The sequence below is a fragment of the Canis aureus genome, chromosome 14, assembly GCF_053574225.1.
Source record: "Canis aureus isolate CA01 chromosome 14, VMU_Caureus_v.1.0, whole genome shotgun sequence".
In the NCBI taxonomy this organism is placed as follows: Eukaryota; Metazoa; Chordata; class Mammalia; order Carnivora; family Canidae; genus Canis; species Canis aureus.
Genome location: NC_135624.1, coordinates 47314246 through 47339836, shown reverse-complemented (window position 1 = coordinate 47339836; position 25591 = coordinate 47314246). Strand labels below are relative to the sequence as shown.

The window sequence follows — 25591 nt, the reverse complement described above, 5'->3', positions numbered from 1 at the left end:
TCAAGAGTCTCATGTTCTTGGGACTGAGCCAGCCACACACCACCCCCCGGGGGGGTGGGGGGGGTCCGTTCCCTAGGGTGGGGCTAGAGGGAAATTCACTGAGGGTTTGTAAATGTAAATTTTAAAGTAATGCAATGCTACCAAATATTTTTATAATGTCTTCTCCCTCTTCCTCTGCTTCTTCAATTTGCTGAGTTTGCAAATATGACTTTAATATGAATGCAATGGTGCCAAGTAGTTTTATAACGCTTTCTCCTTTTAAATTTCTGAACTGAGAGATCTCGTTATACTGACTGCTTTGAACACCTGTCTTGTTCAATATAATCATGTAAAGATAAGACCGTTTCTCCTACCTTTGGTTCAGGTGCCAAATCAATTATACAGGAAATGGTTTTGTAGAGAATCTCCTTCTAAAAGACAGATTTCTATTTCAAGGAAAATGACAGCAAAATTAACCTAAGTGCAGATTATTTTTTTAACCTCAAAACTTAAAAAGAATCTCAAATCTGAATGGGGATATTTTTGCCATTACATATACTTAACTTCAATAAATGAAACCTTGAACTCCAACAAGCATAATTAAACCACATTTTATTGCAAATAAAAAATACAGAAACATTTATTTAAAATTCATAAACCTTTAAAAATGAACAGTACGTATAAACATTTGAAAAATAGAAAATTGCAAGACTATAGAGTTTATTCAAAACAGTCAAGTGTTCTTAAGTACGTATCTTCATATGTATTCCTACAAATCACGTTTCCACAAAGTTTTGTTAGAAGGTGACAATTGCATTTTCAGTTCAGTTTTATGGGCTGTAAGGAAAAATATTTTTGTTGGATTCATTTTGTTTTGGTGTTGAGACAGTTACAATGATGGAGTTCATATTCTCCTGGATTATTTAAAACAAGCTAATGTGACACGACTTAAGATGAAGACTGTATGAAAATTGGCGACTAACGGTGTTTATCTAGTAATAAGACTATAAGAATCAAAATGTTGATTCAAAGAGAACTAAATTCTATTAAGTGCCTCACACATCAAGCATGATACAGGATACCTTCCATGTATGTCATTTAGTACTCTTAAAGGTGTTAATTGCATGCTGCTAAATCTAAAGACTTTTAAGAACATTCTCTGCAATCTGAACTAAAAGTGACCATTGACCTAAGAATAAAATTATGACCATTGACCTAACGTTGAAAATTAAAATAAAACCATGATATTCACAGAATTAGGGAAAGCTTTCAATCTGGCTGTGTGAAGACAGCTTTGTAACCCCTAATAGCCCATATGCAGATATTCACATAATAAATCTTAAGATATCTATGTGAGATAAAGACGCATCTATGTGAGTTAAGACTAACATAGTCTGAATACAGGGATCCAGCATTTTCTTCCTCCTTAGATAATATCTTCCTATTTGGGAAAAATTATTGTTTTATTTATTTATTTTTTTTTATTATGAGTTTTAGATTTACGATAACACTTTGGCTTTTCAATGCATATACCCAGTAGGGATTTTTAGATTTTTAAAAATATTTCATTGTTTCTCTAACATGTTTCAACTTGTTAAATCTTTCTCAGCCTTTCTCCTGGGCATATATGTCAACACTGGTTCATTTTCCAATCCAGGATACACATGAGTTCTTGTGTTCCACGAACCTTTAGCCTGGGCTCAATATACCAAGGGCAAAGCTTTGTAATAGGTGACATTTAAGAAATACCTGACACTGGATCTCCCTGGAGTGGAGAACCACCACAGTCTCAGGTTGGATGCCATTAATTTCCTCACTATGAAAGTGTCCTGGAGGAATCAGTAGAAGTTTTCAATAGAAAAAAAAAAAAAAACTTAAAAGAATTCCTATCATTTTTAAACACTACCTTTTCCAAAAACACTTTTCCTACAAACTTGAGTTCATAGCTTATATATCTGATATACAATTAAAGTGAAACGGCAATCAGCAGAGTAAACACATACTTGACCTGAGGTATCAACCCATGTATCTTTCATGGATTATCAATTTTCAAAAATGAGAACGCACTGAAGTGCACTCAACACCGAGCTGTGCTGGAAGAGACGTTGACAGCCCTTTGCAACTTCACGGTCATCTCAGGACATCCCTGGGAACATCAGTCAGAGCTCAACAGAACTGGGAAATGCTAAGGTCAGTTTAACAGGATTCTTGATAATAGAATTTACTATTATTACCTGGAATGGACTTGAGCTAGATTACAAACAAGCAAAACTAATAACATCTTATATTGGAACAGAAACATTAAATCAACTTGAAGAGTTTTTTGTTTTTGTTTTTGCCTTAATGTTGTAACTTTTTGGCTAGGATTTTTGTTTTAACAGAAATAAGTTTGGCCTGGAAATATGTAATTTCTTTCTCATGAAATCAGTGAGTGGTAAGTGTCCACAAACATTAAAGCCCGCCAACAATGTTATTCCTGCTGCACTTGGAGACGGTAAAATTATATGTGAAAGGTATTTTCCTGTAGCATTCCCTGAGGCCTCAATATTTTGTATTCTAGGAAGTAAACGTTCCTTCCTATTCTCCCAAAATGCTTATCAATAAAACATATGGAGAATATAGTCAGGATGAAATTCAACAGAAAGAGACAATCTGCCACTTATTGTGGTAGGATATGTATAATTTTAAAAAGGTTAGTGACTAACTAGAATTTCCTTAATAAACGTGAAAAGTGCCAAATTCCAAGAGAACAATTATGATAACTCATTCAGGTTTTGGCAAAGATTTTTCTAATTGTTTCCAAACAGTCTGTGAAAAACTTAACCCTTTGGGGATTAGACATTTGAGAAAAATTGAAGTGTACAATATAATCTTAAAGTAATGTGCCAGTTATTTTTACAAAAGTCTCTCTGTCAACAGGAAAAATGGCCTTTGGTATAACAGAGAAAGGGACAAAGTGAATATAAGGAACTCCAAACATGAAATCACTTGGACTTCTCCAGAAACTCAATTTTGTCTTACATTGCTCAGGTCTGAGTTAAAAGAAGCCTTGAATGTAATCCATTTGCCTTTGTTTTTGTGAAAACAACAAAAAAACCCCACTGTGTTTCATTTAACTATTTCTCTCCCTCCTCCACTCTTTTCTTTTGAATTGGCAATAAACTTTTCTCATATGGCAATAAATTACAATTCATAAGTCCTTCATGGGCTGTGTGTCCTGCACATTCTAGCCCACCAAGGAGCAGATTTCCAAGGCAGGCCTAATTTTTTTTTTTAATGCTCTATCTACTCTTTAGCTATCTAGTTTAGAAAGAAGGACATTATAGAAGGTGGGGGGGAAGCATCAATAATCTCACTTCTCAGTTTTAATAATTTGAGACGATGACTCATCAGAGAATGATGGTTGATGCTCTACTTATCAGCATACAGTTAAGTTTATCTATGAATTACTAAGAATAGCAGCCAAAGAAATGAAGAGCCACCTGGCAGAGGCTAAAATATTATGACCAGAAGAGATTACTCAGAGACTCCTGTAACTCTTTAACTTCTTTTGTGCTTAGGGAATATTTCAGGTTTGTAGACATGCGAAACAGTAGAGGTCTTCTGGAGAAGGATCCAAACCTTGATTTTGAAATTTGATGGCCAAAAAGGAAGGCATTTTTGGGGGTAGGGGTGGGGGTTCACATCTAGATTATTAGTTAGAACTTTAAAAATGCCAGCTCTCCTAATATTTCTTCAAGAAATCAGATATTCCTTGTTCTCTCCAAGTATCTTATATTGGTTCAAATTCAAGGTTTCTAGAGACTTTGATCATCAGTCCTACTAAACAAGGTAATGTCATCACTGAATCCTGGGGTAGAACATTCTGTGTTCTCTAGTAAGACATATTTGTCTTCATTACCATTCAGAGAAAGGACTTCTTTCTGAGTAGTGGATGTCAGGTCACTCCAGGTAATGTCAGTGTGTTTAAAAGCATGTAGAAGGAAGATGCCATTGATAATGGTGAAGAATCCACTCAGGGTCCCGATGATATCTCCGGCTTTCATGCCGTACCATTCTTGGAATAAGATGACAGAGCAAGTTACTACCATGGATGTGAAAAATACGTAATAAATGGGAGTCACAAGAGCTGTATTAAAGGTGTCCAGTGCCTTGTTGAGATAGTTAATCTGTGTCATCACTGAAAGCACAAGTATGGCCAGCAAAACAAAGACCAGAGGATGCTTGTAAATTGGCTTCCATTCCAATAGTTCCTTAATGGCAATTCCCAGGCCCTTGACAGAAGAAACTGAAAATGCTCCAATCAATGAACAGATTGAAATGTAGACCAATATATTGGTCTGTCCCTTCTTGGGAGCCACGATCAAAATCAGCACTAACGAAATCACAGTTATGATCACAGCAAAGGAAATAAATCCTGTTTGGAAGAGAAAAGAATTAGACTTCAGAAAATGCTAATAGGATCCTATCTTTGAGAAATCTTGTTAGTCATGAGTTTAGAAGCGTAGGTGTTTCAGGAAGGGAAGTGAGATTAAATTAGAACAACAAAAACAAAACAACATTTTACTGCATGGCTCTCTGTATTTTACAATGGACTTTCACAAACATATCATTTGAATTTCACAGATAACACCGTGGCAGGTATCATCCGAATGACTTTTTTTTTAAGATTGATTTTATTTATTTATTTATTTATTTATTTATTTATTTATTTATTTATTTATTTATGAGAGATCCAGAGAGAGAGAGAGGCAGAGACACAGGCAGAGGGAGAAGCAGGCTTCCCATGAGGAACCTGATGTGGACCCGATCAGGTGGATCCCAGGACCCTGGGATCACCACCTGAGCCAAAGGCAGATGCTCAACCACTGAGCTACCCAGGTGTCCCTGAATGACTTTATTTTCAGAGGGGGAAAGTGGCCAAAGTTTGAGTTGGAGTACATGCTTTTGCCTCTCCTAGTCCCATCTCCTTTTATTGTGTAGAGGACGCGCATGGATGGAATGCTAAGTTGTGTGTCACCTTTACACAAGACTTGTAATCCAGTCAAACCTTACTGCATCTCACAACCCACAACAGGGCCTGAAGAGAGCTTTTTACAGTATTATTACAAATTCATTTGATGAGGAGAGAAAGTGGAATAGAATCAGAGTGTTTCTTTTGGTTGAATCACAGACCTGGGTCTCTCAATTTCATTTCCATTTCATGCAAAGAAGTGACTTCCTCTTCTTGTGGGGCATGGATAACCATCACAGTTGACCCCAATATACTTAGTATGCAGCCTATTTTCCCATGAATGTTCAAGTGCTCATTTAAAAAGTAGGAAGACAATATTGCACTGTTGGGAGAAGAAAATAAAATCACTCTTATTTAATCAACATTGGATTCCATAGCAGCTCGGAAGTCACACTGTGGTACTGGCCACTCTACCCCAGTTGCCAATCAACTGATCGGAATATGCTCCAGGATGCTGAAAAACCTAATTAGTCTTAATACTCAGAAATGGTCAATTAAATCTGCTTAATTGCTTTTCTATCAAAAGAGTTTTAACAGACATTCTGTACCCATGGCATCTTCCCAAGAGAGGTCCCACTCAATTAACTTCCAGTTTCCCCATCTTCTCCCATAAACCCAAGCAAAATGGAAAATCTTTTACATCTTACTGGCATGACTGAGAATCTGTGTGTTCATGAAAGCTTCAAAGGAAGATACATGTCTAAAGAAGAGTCACTCTGCTCAGGGCTGATCTTTAGCTAGTATGTAAGGCACTACCATGCAGGTTGTCAAAATATTGAAGTATTTCCTTACCAGCTGCTACTGCCCTGATACCTACATTTATCCAATAGTCCCCACTACTGTGCCATGGCCCCAGGAAGTTCTGTTGACACCACCATGGACTCCAGACTATGCTATCCTGCTGTTCTTCCAAATAGGTTTGCTGTGGCTCCCGCACACCAGCCTCCTTCCCTTGATGCCCTGGCACTCCCACCAGGGTATTACCTATGCCAATGTGCACCTGAGACCGTGGTCCGTTACCTGGGACCTTCTTAGAGTCATCCTCATGTGGCCACTTGTAAGGACACTAGCCTCAGCCAAAACACTGCTATTACTAAGAGTTCTGGTTCCACGCATAGTGCTATGCTAGTGGAACCTAGTGCTCTAGGTGTGCTGACTCATTTACTTCTCACAAGAGTCCTACAAAGAAGGTGAAGACGGTTGGCCTGGTCATAGGCTTTCTACTACAGGTGGATAATGAATGAAGACAAAAGAGATAGAAAAACACAACGAATAACACAGTCGCTCAGTTCTAAGCGTTCATGTGCCCATTGAACACATTCATTTGGGATCATAATAAAGACAACTAAAAAAAATGGGATCTGCACTCTATGAATATGAAAATTATTCCTGTTTCCAGGGCTAAAAGAAACAAAAAGGTCTCCAAACATAACTATCCAGCAAATAATGAAAGACTTTAAGTGAAAGTTGAAATTTAACCCAAACACTATGCTTTTCAAAGTCCTCCGATCACTATGGTCGTTAACCACTATGACGACAGAAAGGACTGAATGGACTGTGGTCATGTGTTCAGATGAGAGAGAGAGAAAAACCCACTAGACTTAGTTGAATAAACACAAACATAACACATGATTACTTTATGTTAGCAGGAAGCCAGGACCACTCTCACAGGTTTTCTACATAACAATAACACAATTTATTCCCCGCTCCTACCCCTCTTTCTTGTGTCTTCTCAAATGAGTTGCATGATATTTTGAGATACGCTCAGCAACGTATTTCTTGTGGTTTAAATTCATCATGGCCCTGACATCTCTGCAGAAGCCGAGCTCTTTTCTCACGTACCTTATGAGCACACTCAGAGCCCCCAGCGGGGTGACCAAGGTGGCAGGTGCAAAAGCATAAGCTGCAAAATTCGCCGCTTCTCCGGCTCCCACTGGAAAGCAAGCCATGGTAGTCATGTGAGAGATGGACTTGTCAGGAAAGAAAAATGAATGACATAGGCAAAGTGGTGGACTTCTGTTCCAAAGATACTGACGGGGCCACTAAAAGGAACCATTTGACGTTGTTTGTCATGGAGGGTAGGGGAGGATTGGCACTAAGGGATGTAGCTAAACGGTGATTACCTGGTGATAGGAACTCAGCTGATGCAAAAAGGGGTGACAGATGAATACACGCTGTAAGTGACTTCTAGTAGAGATTTAGTTATGTCGCAACCAAAACCGTATTTGGTCACTTCTACAGAATCTAATTAGAGGTAGTTTGGGCCTAAGCAAAGAACTATTCTATTTGCTCAAGCATACCTGCTGGCAAATTAGAATGCTTTGCACAGATCTACTGACCTGGCAGGGGATAGCCAGAAATGCCTACCACAGGCCCAGGCAGCCGAGCGCCTCTGAACTGTAGATGATCCAGAAGCACCTTAATGTGCTTAGAAGTATCAAGGAGATCCAAAGGGCTGTTTTAAAGTCATAAGGATGAGCTCCTGCGATCTTTGTCTTTTCTGAGGAACTCTAGACTTTGGTGAGATGATTTCTAGAGGGAAACTCCAAGGACAGGACTCTTGTCTTGGAGCTAAATTATTCTTATGGGTCACAACTGTACATTTGCCCACAGAATGTAGTATTTCATGAGGGCAACCTATGCCAAGAAGACACTAACATTGTAGAGAGAGCTTCTGGGACAGATAAAAGACACCAGAATATTTTTTCTTTTTCCCTCTGGTTGCTATGCTCCCCAGCCTTCCCTCTCCCCCGGCCAAATCTGCAGGAGTACTCAGGTTTAGGGAAAATATCATGAAACAGATAGAAGATTCCAGAACAGAACAATTGGGAGACTGCTCTTCTAAGACGAGTCATGGCAATTTTCTTCAAATATGAACCTATCTTGAATACTTGATATTATTTATATTTTTATCTCTACAGACAGCTTTCCAGGAAAATATTAATTTCAGGATTGAAGTGCTGTATGTTTGTCACTAGGCAAAATCTCTAATGTCGTAGACTTCTGCTATTTCTCGCTTCAATACTAGCATGAACTTTGTACATGATGAGAATAAAACTGTAAATGGAGCCACATAACATTCTCCTTAGATCTTCATCCTATTGTGCGGGTAGAGGGTGGGGAGACACAAGAAGGAGAGAGAGAAAAGGAGAAAAAAGAAATCATCCAAAATATTTATCGGGAATCTTCTCAGTACATTCCCTGTCAATTTTTATTCCGATGAAGTAAGAAAACAGAAAACACCTAAACAACTGAAAGGGCTATACAGGTTTAAATCTAAATATTTTTATTTATCATCTTTTTAGATTCTAACATTAAAGTCATCCAATTCTGTTGCACAAGAGGACCACACAAGTCCTGAACTGTTTCAGTTGGTGTGGGAATCAATGAGAGTCGGAAGGCTTCTTGCTGCAGAGGGAGTCAGGTAGTGGGTGGTGAGGTTAAACTATAGTTTATGAGCTCCTGTCTTTGGGATTTAAGAAAAATCAGGGGAGTTAGGGGAGGAGACAGAAATCTGCAAAAGTGCCTGGGAGAGAGAGAACACTGTCTTCCCTTTGCACCCCATCTGAGCATTCATAGAGTGGTCTCCATCCAACAGTCTCATGTAGTCCTCAGGGCAAGTCTGGGAGGAGGGAGCGCTGACAACCTTCATCTTCTCTCCATTTGTTCGGAGCTAAGCAGCCAGAGGGGACTTTAATATACCCATGTTTTGGTCCTGACCAGGAAAATGTACCCACTCCTCAGAAGACATGCAGCAAGAATAGTCACAGATTCGAATTAGGAGCAGGGAAATGTGGGAAGAAGGCATTTTCCTCAATTGCTCTGGGGAGGAAGACCGAAGAAGTGGGTGATAAGATATTTTAAATGTTAACTTTTCCCCTTGCATTCCGAGGCAGTGTCGAGAACATGGAGGTGCAGCGAGAAAAGAGGAGGAATTAATTCTAAAAATATATGACTTATTTTATATGTAAGATATTATACCCACACAAAAATTTCTAGACTTTCATGCCATCCTTCCTAGGAAGATAATCAATCTTCAACAATCCAGGGTGATTTATGTATCAATTTTCCAAGCACATGCTATTCTCACCAGTAAGGACTTACTTGAGAGTAATCCTGCCCACCAGAGCCATTCCTTGAGGTAAGAATGTCCACCTTGTCCTAAGAAAATAATAAAAATTACAATTAAATTCTAAACTGGTGGGAGAATGCTCGCAAAACTGATCACTAGGAGAGGGCCTGGAATATGGTTGGAGAAGCCAATACTTAAATGTGGAGCCACTTTCAGGCAGTGTTGAGCCTGAAAAGGCCCATCAGGTGACCCACCTCAGGACATCCACAGGCCCCACGTGACCATTGGGCTACTTACAACTAAGCACAGTTAACCAAAAACGAGAGAATTCCACACGTCCCCATATCTTCTCATCTTCCCCCCTTAAAAACAGGCCCTCTCCCCGCCCCCCACTACCTCATGGCAGACAGCCTCTCCTCTGCTGTCCTGCCCGCTGCTCCCTTGAGATGTATTTAATAAACTTCTGTCTCCTTTGTTCTGCTTCAGGTGGATCCTTTCACCTCCCACACCATTGGCTTCCACCCTATCATTGCCCCACATCTGGGGGCCCCCATCTGATCGAGAGACACGCCATTCAGACCTTACATTAAGGCCAACTCAGTAAAGCTAGTCTTCAGCTTACTTACTTGGCCATTTCTAAAGATCTTGGACTGCTTTCTACAGAAAGTTAAGTTTTTTCATTTGCAAGAAAATTTTATTTAATCACTAGGCTTACCATATTTATGCCAGCCACAGGTGTGGACACAGAATATCATACTTTATTTCAGCTACAGTTAAAATTAAATACAGAAACCCATAAATTGTAAATTATATCGGTACCTAATGAGGACCTCAAAGGGAAGAAGAAGATAGTTGACATAAGAGCTCTTGAGATTTTGGATAGTCAACCAGAGAATAACCAGCTTTAGCCAGCTGGACTCTCCTTATTCCTTACCTTGGTTGGCATTATGAAATTGAGTTTCTCTCTAATCCACTGACAAGGACAAAAAGGCAAAAAGGTTTCCTGAGGTATTTAAAGAGTTATATTCTCTGGACTGTAATCTGTGACCTAAAGTCATTGTTATGTTTGCCATAGGAAATGGAATTTTCTCACCAATTTTAATACACTCAATCCTATGTATTTGACCTCTCTGATTTTGTTATAATTAAACTAAACAGGATGTATTAGCGGTGAAGATTATCTTGCAAAGTGTTTATTTAGGATTTTCTTCTTACAGAATGTGCAAATGATTAAAATGGAGTATGAGTATTACAATTTCACAATCTGTCTTTAAAAAACTTGATGTATCATAAATAGTTTCTCATGTCCTTAATGGTTGAATGTTATTTCAAAATCTAGTATATCATTATTTACTTAACCTGTGTGCAGCTACACACATACACATGCACACTGTCTACATTTGTTCTCGTTATATAAAAACCTTAAATAAATATTCTGGTGTGTAACTATAGGTGGCATCCTTGTTCACATCTTAAGATAAATTTCCAGAAGTGGAATTAGTAGGTTATAAGACATTGACATTTTTAAGCTTTACCATATTGCTCTTAGGAAAGTTTGTACCCATTTATACTGCCTTCAGCAATGTTTGGGAAGGCGAATTATTTCCCAAAGTCCCTTACCAATATAGGGCCTTTTAAAGAAAAAGCAAAACTTTATGAAAATGGTAGGCTACAGGGGTGCCTGAGTGGCTGAGCTGGTTAAGCGTACAAGCATCTGACTCCTGATTTCAGCTGGGGTCACGATCTCAGGATCATGATCGGCTCTGTGCTGGGTGTGAAGCCTGCTTAAGATTCTCTCTCTCTCCCTCTGTCCCTGCCCTCACTTTCCCTAAAAAAAAAAAAAAAAAGAAAAGAAAAAGAAAAAGAAAAAAGGAAAAAAAAGAAAAAAATAGTAGACAACAACCCCAGGAGCTCATTGTTATATGACGGTATGTCTTTTTGGTACTAGTAAAATAACAATTATTTATATATGTTTATTGGCCACTTGTATTTCTTATTTTGTGGGTTTCTTGTTTATGTATTTGCCTGTTTTATCTTAGGGTACTAATCTTTTTCTTATCAACTATGGTCACTCTTTATATGCTGTGCTGTGGGTCTTAATATCCTTTGTCATATATTTTGGAAACACCCCCCCCCCATATATATCATATGTCATTTGCTTTTTGGTTTCAGTTAAGGTGTTTCCATGTAGGATTTTTTTTTTTTATCAATCCAGATAGTCTCTTCCTTTATACAGAATAGATTCTTCCTTTATCTGAATGCTTAGAAAGACCTTCTTTTAGTTTTTTTGAGAAAAATCATTTCATTTTAAGTTCCTGAATGGTAAGAAGTAGAACTCTTTACATTTTTTTCCTCTAATTTTTGCCAATTGTCTTAACACTTGTGATTGAATAATCCATCCTTTCTCCAGTGGATTGAAATGCCGCTTTCAAAAATTGCATATTAAATTGTTATATATACTTGGCAATTGTCTTTCACTATTTTGTTTATCTTTTTTAGTGCCAGTACCAAACTGTTTCAATTAAGATAGCATTATAGTATGTTTTATTTCTGATAGTGCAAATCTCCTCCAATAGTACTTTTATACATTTGTTTGCAACTTGTAGTCATTTTTCTATATGAACCTTTGAATAATACTTAGCTCTTTTATGATATTCTTGATAAGAATGAACAGAATCTCAGAGGAAAGAGTTCAGTTCCCAAGAAACAGTGAGAGCTTAACAAAGTAAACCTTTATCTGGAATACATATGCATTAAGGTGGGACTGTGGAAACAACGCACTGAAGATTTACAGTGACACCTGGAAGTTCCTTCTAATGTGCATATAAATACAATCATGGAAGATTTTTGTATTACCTGTTTCATGGCCTTAGGGATTTAACGAACCAAATGAAAACTGATGAATCTGTTCACATCCCATCCTTTATATCTAGGTAAGATAAAATCTATTCTCATTTTCAAGGTGGAACTTTACACGTCCATACTTCTTAAGCCACGTTTAAAGAAATCATCTCTTAACTATTCTTGAATGTTTGCCTTGATGCACAGAAAGCTTTTTAAAAAATAGACACTGGGGGTGCTTGGGTGGCTCAGTGGTTGAGCATCTGCCTTTGGCTCCGGTCATGATCCTGGGATCCTGGGATCGAGTACCGCATGGGACGGTGGGGCGGGGTGGGGGGAGGGGGACTGCTTCTCCCTCTGCCGGTGTCTCTGCCTCTCTCTGTGTCTTTCATGAATAAATAAATAAAATCTTTAAAAAAAAATAGACACAGTAAGGACTTTTGTTTACATGGTCATGCACTGATGCTTAGATGTTCTAATATCTAATATGGCCACAGTGGTCTTGATAGCCAAAGTCATTTTTTTCCCACCTTAGGAACCTACACCAAAACAACCCTATGGAGAGATGTCAAGCTACTGTGTGTGTGAATGAACATTCTGTTTTGTTTCACACCTGGATGCTGGATATCTATCTTGGATTGTATATTGTGTTTGTGTATTTATGCTTTGATTCATTGTAACTTCTCATGTTTCATGTTATACAATTGATTTGCATTGAACATAAGCTGTAAATAAAAAGAAATGTCTGAAAGAGAAAAAAATACAGGAGAGTAGCCCTCATGTTAAGTATTCTGATGAACAAAAAATAAAAAAGGGAGATAAGGAAACTTTTAGAGGTTATATATGTTTATTATCTTGATTATGGTGATGGTATCATAGGTACGTCCTTATGTCCAAGCTCCTCAAATTGTATATGTTAAACATGTGAAATATTTATGACTATACATTAATAAAATGGAAAAAAAAGAATGAGTAGAAATTCATGGTTAATGAAAGGGAGTCAAACTGAGTTACTCAGCAGCATGTGAACTGTCACTATAAATAGCAACCTAATTCTATTGCTATCCATTTATTGATTTAAGAAATATTTATTGGGTCCCATGGAAAAGGTTCTTGCTCTTGTGCATCTACTATCAATAAACAAATAATAAATGTACAGTGACAGGTTATTTCGGGTACCATGAAGGAAACCCCTAGAGCCATGATAGAGAGTAACGGGGATGGTGGTGAGGGGCACCTCCCCAGAGAGGAAGACCAGCGAAGGTGATGATACCTAAGCTGAAGTCTGAAGGATGAGTTAGCCAAAGGAAGGCAGGGAGAAGAGAGTTCCAGACAAAGGGAAAGGACCTTGAGGCGACAAAGAACTCAGTCTACTCCAGGAACCACAGAAAAGTAGGTGACAGGGAGGGTAGCAGAGGACACAGCTGGAGAGGTTGCAAGGGCCATGCTGCACAGACTGTTGAAGGCTGTTAGGGTTTTATTCTGAGTGCAAAGAAAAGCCACGGACGTTTAAAGCAGGAAGGCAGCGTCTGACCTTGAACACTGAAAACTGCACGCAAAAGCTATGAAAGAAGAACTCATACCACACTCTAAACCTCTGGAAACAGGAACTTCAGTTTCACCCGAAAGGAGCCCCAGCTGGCTCAATCCTGGAAGCTGCAGGGCAGATTTGCTAAGCACAGAGACAGGCCTGAGAGAGAGACAGTAAAGCATTATTACGGTAGCACTGAGGTCTCACAACAGGATTATTTGTGCAGTTGCTGCCGAGGCCTGACTTGGCTAGTTGCATCCGTTTCTTACCGGCTCTGGTAACGCCCTTCTTGGCCAGTTGCAAGAGGCCCTTCTTTTTCAGTATGAAGCTGGAGCCAATAAAAATACTGGAACTTACTGCCAGCCCCAGGCCTACATACAGACTGTACTTGTTTTCTACTTTTGCAGAAATGCCCAAGTTGCTTATGCTGGAGTTCAGGTCCTCGTAGAGGATGGGAGAAGCCACCGGCTGTGACACATTGGTGATCTCACACCAGGCCTGGGAGGAGTTGGGGCAGACCAGAGACAGCACGTAGCCTGGAAAAAAGGGAAAGAAGGAAACATCAACAAACACAAAAGAAAGATACACTGAATGTACTCCTTCTCTGCAAGAAAGAAACCTGAGTGGACAGTACTGACACCGCTTAACCACGTGGAGGAAAGTTCTCAGCCAGCGGTCCACACGCCTGTGGACACGTCCAATTTGGTTCACACAGGTTCTTTTGTTTTTTTTTTAAGATTTATTTATTTATTTTTATTTATGATAGACACACAGAGAGAGAGAAAGAGGCAGAGACACAGGAGGAGGGAGAAGCAGGCCCCATGCCGGGAGCCTGACGTGGGACTCGATCCCGGGACTCCAGGATCACGCCCTGGGCCAAAGGCAGGCCCCAAACCGCTGAGCCACCCAGGGATCCCCTCACACAGGTTCTTAAAAGCGTTTGAGAAATTGTTCAGTTGTCATCATTTCAAAATGAGAGATTTCACCTGAAAGTCTCCCTTCCTCTTATAAATTGGAGAATCTGGCCTTACTTGCTTGACTCTTTGTTCCAGCAAAACAGCAATGTATGAGAGTAGCAAGAGTAGCATGTAGCTGTCTACACCTGAAGTGGGCTCAGCTAATTCATCACGGCCCCCGAGACCCACCTCCGGCCTTCACATGATCTGCACAGCTCCAGGAAAGTAGTGTTTGTGATGCCTGAGTGTAGGGCCAGGCATGGCAATCCACCGGTGGGCATGTAACAGAAGATTTAGCTAACCCATCTGGTGGGGTGATAGTGCATTTCAGAAGATGTGTTTAAAAGGGGGTTTGGGGAAAAAAAGTGGGTTTGGTTTCCGTACCACTTTCCCTGAAAAGAATGATTTTTTTAGCTTTCCAAATCTGCCTTCTCCTAAACAAAATAAAATCCAGTAAAAAAAAAAAAAAAAAAAAAGAATTAAACATCGGTAGGCTTTTCTTAGACCAAGACTCAAATAAACATATAAATCTACTGAACCAGACCCATTATTATAAAGGCCTTGGAATTTTACATCTAAACCCCTAAAACGCAAAATGAACCCACTGTAGACAATATAAGGAACTTTTAAATCTGTTCTCCACTTGAAAAGGTAGCTGTCGACAAGGTGATATTGTGACTAGATTTTCTGACCCTCTTCTCAACTTTTTTTTTCCCCTTTTATTTTTTAAAGTTTTGTTTAAATTCAATTAATTAACATATAGTGTATCATGGGTTCTGGAGATAGAGTTTAGTGACGCATCAGTTGCATATAACACCCAGTGCTCATTTCATCGAGTGCCCTCCTTAAAGCCCATCACCCAATTACTCCATCCCTCCCTCTACCTCCCCTCCAGCAACCCCCAGTTTGTTTCCTATAGCTAAGAGTCTCTTATGGATTGTCTCTCTCTCTGGTTTTGTCTTATTTCATTTTTCCCTCCCTTCCCCTATGATCCTTTGTTTTGTTTCTTAAACTCCACATATGAGTGAGATCATATGATAATTGTCTTTCTGTTTGACTTATTTCACTTAGCAAATACTTTCTAGTTCTATTCATGTTGTTGCCAATGGTAAGATTTCATTTTTCTTAATGGCTGAGTAATATTCTTTTGTATATATATAGACACCACATCTTCTTTACCCATTCATCTGTTGATGGACATCTGGGCTCCTTCCATGGTCTGGCTACTGTGGACATTGCTGCTATGAACATTGGGGTGCAGGTGACCCTTCAGATCACTACATTTGTATCATTTAGATAAATACCTTGTAGTGCAATTGCTAGGTCATAGGGTATTTATTTTTAACTCTTTGGGGAATGGCCATACTGTTTTCCACAGTGGCTGCACCAGTTTATATTCCCACCAATAGTGTAAGAGGGTTCCCCTTTCTTTGCATCCTCTCCAACATTTGTTGCTTCCTGACTTGCTAATTTTAGCCATTCTCACTGGTGTGAGGTGGTATCTCATTCTGGTTTTGATCTATATTTCCCTGATGCTGAGCATTTTTTCACGTATCTGTTGGCCATTTGTATGTCTTCTTTGGAGAAGTGTCTATTCATGTCTTCTGCCCATTTCTTGACTGGATTATTTGTTTTTGGGGGGGTTGAGCTTGATAAGTGCTTTATAGATCTGGATACTGATATACTTTATCTGATAAAACATTTGCAAATATCTTCTTCTATTCTGTAGGTTTTCTTTTGGCTTTATCAACTGTTTCCTTTGATGTACAAAAAGCTTTTTATCTTGATGAAGTCCCAATATCCATTTCCTTTACTTTTCTATTTTTAAAGATTTGTTTACTTATTTTACAGGGAGAGAAAGAGCATGAGTGGGAGGGGCAGAGAGAGAGGAAGAGAGACTCTCAAGCAGACTCCGAGCTCAGCATGAAGCCCAACACAAGGCTCAATCTCATGATCCTGAGATCATGACCTGAGCCAAAATCAATTGTTGGATGCTCAACCAACTGCACTACCTGGGTGTCCCATTATTTTATTTCAAGTATAATTAACATACAGTGTTACATTAATTTTTTTTCTTTTTCTTTTTAGTTTTATTTTTTCTTTGAAAAAGCACATTTTCCCACTCTGAATTATTCTAAACAAAAAAGGCAAAGAATAATGAATCAACTCCAATTTTAGAATGCAATGAAAAAAATTAGTTTTACATCTCAAAAATCCTAAGAAGGCATATGATCAACAAAAGATAGTTTGATCAAATGATATCTTAGGGACAAAGTTTTGGTAACTGGACCTATGCCTCCCTGGCAAAATATTATGCAGTTATCTGAATTTACCACTTACAAAGTTAAGAAACAATGATAAAGTTCAGGTCCCTAAAAAGGTAAAATAATTGAATTCAAGCTTTTCATGATTATTATTTCACTTATTTCGATAAATTGAAAATGAATCAACTTTGTTTCAAAGGTACAGAAGAAACTCTAAGTCAAAACTTCTAAATATTCCAAGGAGAATTATGTGACTTTAGGGATATTCAGTAACATTGAGGGATCTCCAGGCAGGTTGTTTTAATAAGAATTGCTGCAAATTTTCAAATAAGCCAGCCCTTAGCAATCGTGTTCCTGTCACTGTCCAGCTCATCTAAACCCAAGAATGGATTTTCATAGTAAGAATTTCCATTACATTCATTCCTGAGAAAACATCTGACTTGACCTGCTAGTGAATTCCATGACTGCACTGGTGTTACTTATTATGTATTTAACATAACCATTCCAAAACTCCATCTCTGAAAACAGTGTGGGAAGGTCTCATTCCAGTGGAACAATATTCTTTCTAGGCTGTTGACATAGCAAACTATTTCCAACCTTTCAGGGGGTGTGGGGGCAGAGGGTGATAAGGGAAAGCAAATAATCTTTGTTGGATTTTGTAAGTTCCTATTGCAAACAGTAGCTATTAATGCTGTAAGTTTTATGGCAGGAAAAATAATAAAAATTGTATCAAGTTTTTGACCTTAGAACTTAAATTGTTTTATGTTCTGGGTGACTGTTGAGGAGTGGTGCTACAGCAGATGTGACTGAAGGAGGGAGTGGGGGAGACAAGGATGGGTTGGGGCCGTGGAATGGGAGGCCAGATACAAACCGATGGGTGAAGTAGAATGTGTGCACAGGGTTTCAGAGGAATCGGGAGATAGTGGAGTTGGCTTCTTAAGATTCTAGTAAGCAAAGTTATTATCCAGGGAGTTTAAACTTTATTCAACATAGAGAAAATCTATTACTATTACATTCATTATATATATGTTTTTACATTCACTATATTTTATTTTAATAGACACTATAATAGCCCTCCAAGTGGCTGTCCCAACTTATACTCCTGCCACCAGGGAGCAAGTATGACTTCTTTGGTATAGTTATTATTAGTTTTTCTAAATATTGAGTAATTAAAAAAATATTGAGTAATTAATATTTAGGAAGTATGTGTCAGTTATAAAGAAACATAATTCAATATACACCAATGTGTCAACCACCTAGTTTAAGAAATAAAATATTACCTTTCAGAAGTAATAACTATCCTGATTTCCTGCATAAGATCCCTTTTCTTAAAAAAAAATGATTTCCCTTTTATGGCTATATCTTTAAATAATTGTTTAGTTTTGCTCCTGCACTTTATAAAATGTAAATTATACAGTATGTATTCTTTTGGGGGGGGGGCTTGCTTGTTTTTGAGATTTATCACTGTTGATGCATGTGGCTGTAGGATTTGTTTTTGCCCACTGTTCTACAGAGCTCCACTGGATGATGATCTCACAACTGATTTTCCTATTTTACAATTGGTGGATATCTGAGTAATGTACGATGTTCTTATTCTCACAAGGAGCACTGCTAACATTCTTCGTTATGATGAAACACATGCACTAATGATACTTGACAGTTTTTGACTCCATAAAAACAGTAGCTTCGTTTGAACTTAATACATATCGTCCATATAAAAGGCCTTGCCTCACCTTGAGCTCTGTTACTATCTATAATCATGGACAAGTTGAATATTTCTTCTTGATTTCAGTTTCCTCATCTCTGAAATAAGGGAGTTTGACTCAGTGATTCCATTGATGCCTTCTATAATTCTGTGATTTGATCATGTGCTATCTCTGTTCCCAGAGTAATTTACTTACAATCCCAGTGGCTCATAAATGTTGCTGATACACCAGATTTAAACTCATGGGCACTTGTAGTTGAAAGACGTTTTAAAGAAACTGATGCCAAGATATTAAGTGACTTGCCAAAGCCCTATAATTGTCAAAATCACAGCCAAGCAGCAACCCAATTCCCAGGCCAGTATTCTTTTTATGTCAGAAAGATAAAAACATAAAGTACAAATAAAGTCAGTTAAAAGTCATTACTAATGTTTATACAAAGATGAAATACTTTGAATAATTTTTTTCAAGTACGATTTGCCTATAGAGAGAGAATAATAATTTTTTTTCAGTTTATTACATACGGTAGGAAAGCTGACTCCTAAGAAGTCAATGATGGCATAAACCTGCATTTTTAACCACTGCAAGATATTTCCAGTTTGAGGAAACCATTGTCTCATCATCTATTTTACGTGTTTGTTTAATTTGTTATTCAGCAAATAGTTACTCCCTTACCCCTCCTGATGTGGGCAGACTATTCTTTCCCCTGATGTCAAGGCTGAAAGTGAGTTGGTGGCCAATGGGACAGCCACAGAGGTGATAGGAGGACAGGCTTCATATGCACTTATGTACTTATATTTACTCTCTTGTGCCTCTGTCTAGCTCAGGAATAGAGCTTCCCTAAGGAGCTGCTGCCCCTTCAGCCTGAGCTCCAGAATGAAACACATGGAGCAGATCCAAGCTCACCCCACACGAAGGAGCCCGATGCAGAGACACCCAGGTGAACCCAGGCTAGATCATTCAACCACCAGCTGACCTACAGACTCATAGGCAAGAATATATGATTGTTGTTTTCAGCTACTGAGTTGGGGGCTGTGTATTACGTAGCTATAGCTGACTGATACACCTGCCTATTCCCGTTAGCATAGGGAAAAAAATCAATGACTCTCTTTACATCTCCTGAAATGTATTCTCCAAACATCAGCCAGTGTGAATCAGATTATGTCACTCCTCTGCTTAGTTTCTTTTCATTGCAATGATAAGAAAATCTAAACTAATCCTGGCCTCTTTAAAAGCTTTCCATGAAAAATAAATAAATAAATAAAAGCTTTCCATGCGCTGAAGCTTGCTCACCTCTGACATCATATTGATACCTCTTTCTCACTCATTCTCTGAAATAACATTAGCTGTCTTCTTACTCACTAGTTCAACCATTATTGAGTATGCACTGTCTGGCATTTTCTAGAAACTGGGAATACAATGGTAAATAAAATAGAATTCCTGCTCTCATATTTATTCTAATGAGGGGAACAAAATAAACAAGTGAACTAATAACTATATAAAACGTTGAGTGCCATGGAAAGCAGTAAAAGTAGCATAAAAGAATTTTTTTTTAATTAAATGGACAAACTCACTGCTATGTATAACAAAAACCCTGAGGCAAGAATGTGCTTGAGGCTGACTGGGGTGATAGCCTGAGATGAGGTCAAAGTATAGCAGGAGGCAAGATCAGGTGAAATGAATCTTTAGATTAGTAGGTCCAATCTTGTCATTTCTCCCTCTAAAATTCTACAATGGCTTCCCTTCTCATTTAGGAAAAATCTAAAACCTCCACTACAATCAAAAAGGGCCTACAGAATCCTGCCTCCAGGTATCTCTCTAACCACATTCCCTACAATTGTGGGTTTTTCTTTTTTTAATTTGCCCTGTTCCTTTCATAGGCCAAATTCCTTCTCACCTCAAAGCCTTGGTTGTTGCAGGCAGAGCTAACCCCTCCTCATTGAGTCTCTATTTATTTATTTTTAAAGATTTTACTTATTTAAGAGAGAGAGAGCGTGCGCGCGTGAGCCAGAGAGCACAAGCAGGAGGAACAGCAGAGGGAGAGGGAAAGGAGGCTCCCCAGTGAGCAGGGAACCCAAAGTGGGGCTCGATCCCAGGACCCTAGGATCATGACCTTAACTAAAGGCAGATGCTTAACATACTGAGCCACCCAGGTGTCCCATGAGTCTCACTTTAAAATGTCACTTCCTGAGGCACCTGGGTGGCTCAGTTGGCTAAACAACCGACTGTTGATTTTAGCTCAGGTCATGATCTCAGGGTCCTAGTATTGAGCCCCCTGTCAGGGTCCACACTCAAAGCCTAGTCTGCTTGAGGATTCTCTCTCTCTCCTTCTCCCGTTGCCTCTCCCTGCCCGCACTTGCACTCTCTCTCTCAAACAAATAAATCTTAAAAAATAAATAAACAAGGTCTTACCACTATCAGCATGTTTGGAAGCCAAGTATTCTAGGACTGCTGACCATCAGACTTCCTACATAAACTGCTGCTCTTTTCATACTTTACAACCTGAATATCACTAAAGTTATTCAATTGTTAAAGATAAAATAGATAAGAACTTATAAAACTCAACACCTGCAAAACAAATAACCCAGTTAAAAACAGGCAGAAGACATGAACAGACATTTCTCTGAAGAGGACATCGAGATCATCAGCAGACACATGAAAAGACGTTCATTATCACTTATCATCAGGGAAATGCAAATCAAAACTACGAGATAACACGCCGGTCAGAATGGCTAAAATCAACAACGTAAGAAACAACAGGTGTTGGCCAGGATGTGGGGAAAGGGGAACCCTCTTGCGCTGTTGGTGGGAATGCAAACTGGTGCAGCCACTGTGGAACACAGTACGGAAGTTCCTCAAAATGTAAAAAATAGAGCTACCCTACAATCCAGTATATAAATACACTAATTCAAAGGGAAACAGACACCCCTATATTTATAGCAGCATTATTTACAATAGCCAAATTATGGAAGCAGCATGAGTGACCACTGATTGATGAATGGATAGAAATGGAGCATATATATATATATATATATATATATATATATATATATGGTATACATATATGTGTGTGTATATATATATGGGATATTACTCAGCCGTAACAAAGAATGCAATCTTGCCATTTCCAATGACATAGATGGATCTAGAGAGCATAATGCTAAGCAAAATAAGTCAGTTGCAGAAAGGCAAATAGCATATGGTTTCACTCATATGTAGAATTTAAGCAACAAAACAAACAAGCAAAGGAGGTAAAAAGAGAAGAGAGATACACCAAGAAACAGACTTTTGGAGTGCCTGGGCGGTGGGGGGGGGGGGGGGGGCAGCGCTCAGTCGGTTAAGCATCTCTCTTTGGCTCAGGTCATGATCATGGGGTTGTGGGATCGAGCCCCCTTGTGGGGCTTCTCACTTACTGAGGATCTGCTTCTACCTCTCCCTCTGCTCCCTCCACCCCCCCCACCCCCCCACCCCCCCCCACCCCCCGCTCATGCTTTCTCTCTCTTTCTTTCTGCATGGGAAGCTTACTAGAGCCTAGGCCTAGACTATCTTGAGGATCCCTCCACAGCCGCACGCACGTCAGTGCCTGGCACATAGACTCCTGTCATCTGAACAAATAAATGAAAAAATCGAGGCTTTACTCCACGTCAAGCTCTGAACTATGTGCTTCATGTCATTTGACAACTGTACAAATTACTCCCATATCTCGATAAAGGCCCAAGGTTAAGTCATAGCTGAGATCGATGCCAAAGCCTAATCTCTTCCCACTGTTGATAAGGACTGTCTTTCCCACACAATTAATTATAATTAATCACAGGTATTAAGCACTGAGCCTGAGTATACCTTGTTGGAACTAAATGCATTGAGTAAAGCAGGAAAAACACTGAAGTTGGAATAAGCGAGTGTAATTCACAAAGCCTCCTTACTTACAGATCCCTGGGTAAACAGGGTGATGGCTACCACAGTCTGACTTGCTGCTTTAGGAATTATTTAGACAAAGGTCATGCAACCTATCTAGGAAATAATTCCAGATCCAGCCGCTTTAGTAACCAGTTCCCAAACCTCAGCTTTTGAGCGGCACCTGAATTGTCCAGGCATTTTCTCCCTGTGTCCCCCACCACCCCCCGCACCGCCCTTGCTGCCAAAGTTTTGACTAGGTCACTGCCACCCCGCCCCCCAACTCTCTGGCCTCCTTTTTTTTTTTAGGCATCAAAGAACAATTGGGGCAGCCCGGGTGGCCCAGCGGTCTAGCGCCGCCTGCAGCCCAGGGCGTGACCGCGGAGACGCGGGATCGAGTCCCGCGTCGTGCTCCCTGCGCGGAGCCTGCTTCTCCCTCCTCTGCCTGGGTCTCTGCCTCTCTCTCTCTCTATGTATCTCTTATGAACAAATAAATAAAATCTTTTTTTTTTTTTTTTTTTAAAGAACAATCTGGAGAAGCCCAAGATGGGAGGAAACCCGGGAAGTTGCCAGCAACTCGGGAAAGGCATTCTCGCCACGCCCCTCACCCCTCCCGCTCCTGGTCCTGCACCAGGTAAATCTGAGATCCGCCCCCGCCCGGGCTCGGCGAAAACTGTCACCTCGGCTGAGACACACCCTTCCTGGCTCCCAGGGGTTCCCGCCCCTGCTCCTTCTGGCCCCCGCGCGCCTTCTGCCCTGGGACTCCAGAAAGTCCGCCTGGGTTGTAAACACCTGGCGCAGGGCAGGTGGCCTCGCCCAGCGAGTTCTCAGGACCCGGCCGCGGCCGCGCGGGCAGGAACGGACCTGCTCCTCCCCCGAACCCCTCTCCCGTCCCCATCCCCCGTCCCCCATTCCCCGTCCCCCGTCCTCCTCCCGCGTCCCCCGTCCCCATCCCCCGTCCTCCTCCCCAGTGCCCATCCCCCGTCCCCGTCCTCCTCCCCTGTCCCCATCCCCCGTCCTCCCGCCGCTTGGTCCCTCGTCCTAAGGAGCCAAGAAGTGACCCCGCGGCGAGTCAGACGCGAGGCCAGCAAGGCTGCAAAGGTTTGCGTCTGGAGGCGCAGGAGGGATGCGGGTCCCCCCCCGCCCCCGACCCCGGGGCTCGCGCTCTGCCGGCCGGTGACTTCTCGCCGCGGGGGGCGGGGGGCGGGGGGCCGGAGCCAGCGTCCTTGGCAGGCGTGTCTCGGGGATCCGCCTCAGCACCCTGATGTCTCCCCGTCTGACACTCAGCACGCTGTCACTTAGAAGGGTCCACCCCCTGGGCCAGAGCGGGAGCCGCGGAAGTCGGTCTTGTCGGCGCGGGGCACCTGCGTGTGGGCACCGCCGGGTGATGCGCTACGAGTCGGGGGAGTCGGGGGAGTCGTTCCCTTCCCTGCAGGTACCGGGACGCCCCCCCCCGCCCCGCGCGGGCTCATCGCCACCCAGATGCAGGCTCCCCGGGCTCGGGGCAGACACTCACCCTCTCGGCAGGGCTCTCCAGGCGGCAGCCTCACCTGTCCCCCCATGGCCCCCAGTCGGGGCTTCTCCCAGCGGACGCTCCCTCCTCCTCCGCCTCCTCCGCCTCCTCCGCCTCCTCCGCCTCCTCCGCCTCCTCCGCCTCCTCCGCCTCCTCCTCCCGGGGCTGCTCCGCCGGCGGCCCCGCGAGGGGGCGGAGCTGCAGGGGCCCCGACTGGGGCGCGCTGGCCCCGCCCCCGGGCAGCCTCAGCCAATGGGGTGTGGCCTCCGCGCTAGCCCCGCCCCCGAGGCCGAGGCTGGGAGGTGGGGCCGGGCGCCGGGGCGGGGCTGCAGGGCTGCGGGGGCGGGGTCGGCGGGAGACTTGCTGGGGCCGCGGAGGTCCCGGGGCCAACTCTCCCGCCCTCTAGGGCGGCCCCGGCTGGGCCCCGGCCCCTTTCTAGCTTCTCCCGCGGTCCAAAAAAGTTTTGCCGAGGCCCTGCTGCGGACGTTAGGTACGTGGCTGGCCTTTGGCTTTCTGCTCTGGGTACCATGCTAAAATTGATTATTATTATTTTTAACAGATTTTGCACGCCTGTTACAATCAGATTCTCCCCGCGATCCCTCAGCTTCAAACTCGTCCCCCAACACCTCCCCGCACTCCCTTTTTTGAAGTCATGCAGTTATTTGCAATAAATCCTAAAGCAGAGGCAATGCTCAAGTTCAAACGGCTTATTCCCACAAAGCAGTAATAGCTAACATTTCTGGTATTCTTGCCTTGCCATGCATACGTAGGCACTTTGTATTAACCCTAAATCTCACAATCTAGTCTATAAATGGCTACTTTTTGCAGATGAGGGATCAGAGGCAAAGGGAAGGTTAAGTAACTTAACCAACTAGTTAGTTTAAGCAGTAGGTCCTTATGCAAAGCGAAATGGGTATCATTCCTGCTAAAACCTTCCTGGCAGGAAGGAGGTGCCTCTGTGCTCTGGGACTTCAACAAAGGAGAAAAAAGTCTCTCCTCGGCTCACCTTGCCTTTGCTCTAGGTATAAACAGTGCTATTAACTTTATTACCTAAGAGTTTCATAGCAGCGGCCTCAATCTTGCTTTTCTTGTTCCTAGGCTGATGAAGAAGAGTTAAGAACAGTCAGTTCAACAAAACAAGGCACACACTTTTGCATGTGGATGGCTTGATGGGGAAGAAATAGCATGGGGAGAATGGGTGAAAGTTGGAAGGGAGGGAGATTTATGCCAAATTTGGATAATAAGCCTTAAAACTTGGATTTCTATTTAAACGTTTTGTTTGAACATCAAGCTTGAAAGTTTTGCCTTTATTAAAAATGATTGTTGATGATAGTAAATGTGATCTAAAATATTATTTATGATTTAGCAGCGATAGAGCATTTATGTGAGCAAGCACTATTCTCAGCACTTATAAATATTTGCTTTTTGAATCATCATTATGGATTGATACAATACGAATATTAATCCCTACTTTAGAGATAAGGAAAGAGAGGCGCATAAAAATTAACTTGTTTATGGACACCTCGCTGGCAAGTGGTGGAGCTGGGATGCTAACTAATGCTCTTAACCCATTTGCTGATTGCATTTTTTTTTAAACAAAACAAAAATAACAACACTAAAAACGTACCACCCAGATCATTTCTTCTAAGAATTGAATTCCAGTTTCTTACTTGGGTCTATTTTAGGTAGGAGGCACTTTGCTGTAATTCTTGTTTTTCATTTCTGAAAATAAGGAGAAAAACACTCAGGAAAAAAATACTTAAACTGATTTAGGATCCTTGTTTTCTCAGTTTAAATGTTGCCTAGCAGAACTTTATATGGCCT

At 41.2% G+C, this 25591-nt stretch overlaps 1 protein-coding gene and 1 long non-coding RNA gene across 3 annotated transcripts; one reads left to right on the top strand and one right to left on the bottom strand.

Annotated features, from left to right (window-relative positions):
• Nucleotides 1–574: 574 nt before the first annotated feature.
• NIPAL1 (NIPA like domain containing 1) lies at nucleotides 575–23901 on the bottom strand. Its single transcript, XM_077847937.1, has 6 exons — nucleotides 23771–23901; nucleotides 13707–13973; nucleotides 9098–9154; nucleotides 6836–6926; nucleotides 5155–5315; nucleotides 575–4396 (listed from the first exon to the last, which is right to left on the bottom strand). Exons 1-6 carry the CDS (start codon nucleotides 23814–23816, stop codon nucleotides 3777–3779), a joined length of 1242 nt encoding a protein of 413 aa, XP_077704063.1. The 5' UTR covers nucleotides 23817–23901; the 3' UTR covers nucleotides 575–3776.
• LOC144283617 (uncharacterized) lies at nucleotides 23259–25591 on the top strand. 2 transcript variants are annotated; one of them, XR_013352174.1, is made up of 4 exons: nucleotides 23259–23355; nucleotides 23542–23689; nucleotides 24711–24789; nucleotides 24866–25591. It is a non-coding gene; the product is annotated as an uncharacterized LOC144283617 (long non-coding RNA). The 2 variants fall into 2 exon arrangements; XR_013352172.1 differs by lacking the exon at nucleotides 24711–24789.